This window comes from Poecilia reticulata, linkage group LG4, assembly GCF_000633615.1.
Source record: "Poecilia reticulata strain Guanapo linkage group LG4, Guppy_female_1.0+MT, whole genome shotgun sequence".
NCBI lineage: Eukaryota > Metazoa > Chordata > Actinopteri > Cyprinodontiformes > Poeciliidae > Poecilia > Poecilia reticulata.
In genome coordinates, this window is record NC_024334.1 from 19,248,999 (window position 1) to 19,252,992 (window position 3,994).

The 3,994-nt window shown below is 42.1% G+C and overlaps 1 protein-coding gene across 1 annotated transcript; it reads right to left on the minus strand.

The window, feature by feature from the left end:
• Window positions 1-1,956: 1,956 nt before the first annotated feature.
• LOC108166246 (sec1 family domain-containing protein 2-like) lies at window positions 1,957-3,910 on the minus strand. The gene is made up of 2 exons (XM_017304450.1): window positions 2,975-3,910; window positions 1,957-2,129 (listed from the first exon to the last, which is right to left on the minus strand). The coding sequence occupies exons 1-2, from the start codon at window positions 3,786-3,788 to the stop codon at window positions 1,957-1,959; spliced, it is 987 nt and encodes a 328-aa protein (XP_017159939.1). The 5' UTR covers window positions 3,789-3,910.
• Between the last annotated feature and the right edge of the window lie 84 nt (window positions 3,911-3,994).

The window sequence follows — 3,994 nt, forward strand, 5'->3', positions numbered from 1 at the left end:
ACAAAAAAATATTTACAGAGCAGAAATGAAACAAGACAAAACATTATTATGACTTGGCAGGTTTTTATTATTTATTTATTCTAAATATAAAACTATAGTTTAATGTGGTACTCTTTCCCTGGAAATCTAACAAGTCACCTGCTAATTGTTGCCCTCTTCGTTAGACGATGCGGTGATTAGCTCTGCAATCAAATCCCTAAAGTTAATGACAGAAATCATGCGAGAAGACTGGAGCCTTCTCAATGCTTCATGGCAATCACACAAGCATTGTTAGAAACCTAAGTAAACTGGAAGGTGAAATCAGCTCTAGCTTTAATTAAAATCACAGAGCATGGTGAAGATGACGATCACATTTACACCTATCAAGGCTTCTTAAAGAATTTAATTTGGACAAAGTTAGTTAAAACTGGCTGCTCATCTGCATAAAAATTAACTCTATGAAGATTTCCAGTCTGCTTTTAAAGTTGATATAATTATTTTGATAATAATATTAATGTAAAATGATATTAAGGCACACAACTGTTATTTTGGAGGTTCAATTTATGCGCCCCTCTCTAGAGGGCCATATCAAAAGATTTGGTGGGCTGGATTTGGCCCCCGGGCCTTGAGTTTGACATTTATGCTCTACATCACATGTGTCAAACTCAAGTCCCGCGGGCCACATGTGGCCCGCCATATAATTTTATGTACCCCCTCGGTCCGGTGTGGGCTTTTAACAGTATTTTTTTTTTTTTGCGTGGTTTTGCTTCTCCAAAACTGACAGATGTTACCTCTGCAGCTCCTCCAGAGCGCCGTTCTCCTGGGTAACATGCACCCAGAAGGCTCCATTTGTTAAATCCGCTGGATGAGTTACTTCCAGCGGTTTTTAATTCTTCGCAGCAGCGGAGCCGCGTCCACAGTGGTTGACAGCGGACTGCGAATGTTACAGTCTAACTAACTTCTACGTCGTCATTTATTTCCTCAAGATAAACTGCCGGCTCCTCAAATGGATTAACACAAAGTTGCATTCTCTTTAGTTTTCTCTGGTCTGTAATGGAGACTTGAATTTAACGCGCCATTTCAACCAAAGGTTTTGAATGCGCTTCCTAACCAGACGCTCCAAATTGTTATTTAACAATATGAGGTGTTGTTTAATCTATTTTTAACATTGTATTTTCTCCGAAACGGACAGACGTTTATGCTAGGGCTGCCCAAGTCTAGTTTTCCAGAGCTACCATCTGCAACTTTAGAAGTATTCCTTCTCTATCACACCTGGATCATTGACTCATTATAAGCCTCTACAGAACTGAGTTGCTGCTGATGAGGGAAGTCAACCTTTAGTCTGGGGTGTTTTAGCAGGGATGCATCTAAAAGTTGCAGTCTGGAGGACTGGACCTGGGAACTCCTGATTTGTACTGTCAATGTGACCCATTGAGGGTGGCCAATATGCTGAAGTGGCCCTCTGTGAAATTGAGATTGACACCCCTGCTCTACATTCTCCCATTGGGTGACATAATCACAAAACACCCAGGTTTATGTGTCTGTGTTTATGAAAAGCAACTTGCCCTACAGAATTGTCTCAGAGGTATAAAATGTGGAGTGAAAAATAACCGTTTCCCCTTAAATTCGGAGAAAACTAAAGTCATGTTTTTGTTTCTCAAAAGCTCCATGATTCAGTGACCAGCCATAAAGTGCAGTGGAAAGAACCTCAGGGTCATTCATGACCATGACATTCATTTTTATAACACACATTAAACTAGTCTCTCAAACTAACATCTTTACAGTGTTTTGTTTTATGGGATTTAAAACCACCTCTGTAATATACACATTATAATTTCATCAACTTCCCTCTGTAAATGAATATTTTATTGCAATTTCTGTTGGCAATAAACAGAAATGCCTCATTCAACTTTCTTTTTTTAAGTTCTGTTTGAAAAGCGCGTTAAGGGAGGAAAAAAAAGGACAGCTGAACTCAACTTACTGGTTTTGAGCAAGACAGCCAGGGGCCACGGTGTTCTGGGAGTGAGGAGTTCTCTGTACACTTGTGAGTTCCAACATGTCCACTTGCACATCCGTCACGTGACCAGGCAAAGGGTCAAGCACGGTAAGAATCTTTTCAGCCAAGTTGTCACCGTGATGGCCGACAGCCCCTTTGTGAATAAAGAAAGCACAGAGTGAGCGCGCACAGAAAGCTTTTAAATGATGCATTGGTCTGTGCTGTCAGTCGCAGCATTATGAACACTGACAGGTGAAGTGAATCATGCATATCAGGTAGCAACTGAAGTAGGGCTGGGCAGTCACTGTATTGTTTATCATTTATTGTGATAAATTTCTTAGGATTTTGGTTTATCATTGGCATGGTAGATTAACACGAATGATGTTTAAAATAACTGTTCACATTGTAGGATTTTTTTTTTTTTTACCATTTTCTCTGCTCATTCAATGGAAGCATCAATAAATAATAGTACATTTGTAAATATGACAAATGCAGTTACTGTTTGCTTTTTTGTGATACAAATCACAGTTCATGTGTGACTGTTGTCCTAAAGAGGTGTAATACCAAGAGAAATGTTTTTCGAGAGCGGCATTTGTGTTTGTGGAGCTATAATAGCTGTGACACACATTTACAGTCATACATGTATCTTAAAAAGAAGTAATGAATAGTTTGTATCATTACTTTCATTGTTATCACGATAAAATATCGTGATTAAAACTTAAGTCCATATTGCAAAACCCCAAAACTGAACATTTGCTCTTTTAGAAACAAGATAATGGCCAAGTGAGGAACCAGGAAGGAGATCATGGCTTAATTTTGGCAACTTGAGGACCAACAATATTATCCTGGTGGTTGTAATGATATCGAAGATCAATACATAGCTATCTTTTAAACTGGTCAGACATGAGACATAATTTTATTTTAGTCTAAGTGTATAGGTAAATAAGGAAGAATGTGATTATTATGAGATTACAGAACTGCTTCCAAACAAGACCTCACCTGTAAGATCCATTGTTCGGTCTATAAAGATGATCGATGCTTTATTAGCAGCAGTCTTTCTTCGGTTTTTCGCCTGATTGTGATTGGCCAGTTCCCCTGCGATGATGCGGCTCATTGGCCCCACAGCAAAACTCTCTTCCCTCATCCCTGCGGCCTCAAACATCGAGTTTAACGCCGAAACCAAGCTTTTAATTTCAACCTGCAGCTCCACCGGAAGCGAATGCCCATCCAGGTCATTTAAAGTGCCAAACCTCTTTTTTTCCGGTCGCTTTGCATTGATGCTCTCCAGGTCTGCTGGGAGCAGGGGAAACAGGTGAGCAAACGGCGACGCTACGATCAGCTGCTGCGACACGTGGGCGAAGACCACAGGAGAGTGCATGACCTCTGCCGTGTAGTTCATGTTCCCCATCCACTCGCAGAGCTTCTCCTCGAACTGCTCAAACACGGGGAAGCCCTCCATTTCCGTGGACACGTTGTTGGCGAACAGGTGGACGGAGTGGGGGACAGCGGTGAAGACGACGCAGTACTGAAAGTGACTGAGGGATATGATGTCTTTTATGATGTCCACCGTCCTCCCCTTTAACAAAGTGCTCACCACGAACACGGCTTTGGGCTCGTTCTCACCGCACGCTTCGAAGCTCGAAAACTGCTTCACGTTCCTGGCTCCCGCTTGCAGCAAGGCTGCAGCCCCTCCGCTCCAGTGGAGAGCCTCTGCACACCTGTCGTCCATAAAAACCACGGCTTTCTTCACTTTCGCGAACACCTTCTCCCACATTAGGAGCGGCAGCTGTGTGAAATCCTCTGCGGTTGACATTTTTGCTCATAAACAGCGTAGGTCAGTTGTAAATAATAAGAATCATCGGAGACGTCACAGAACAAGTTACTCCAACAAACCAAAACACACGTCTCTTCGAGGTGACGTGGCAGTTGGGCGTCGCAGAGTTTAAACGTCACCCAAACACGTTGCCATAGTGATAAGGCAGCGCCCGTAGACCAACCGTTGGAGGTGTTGAGTAAATG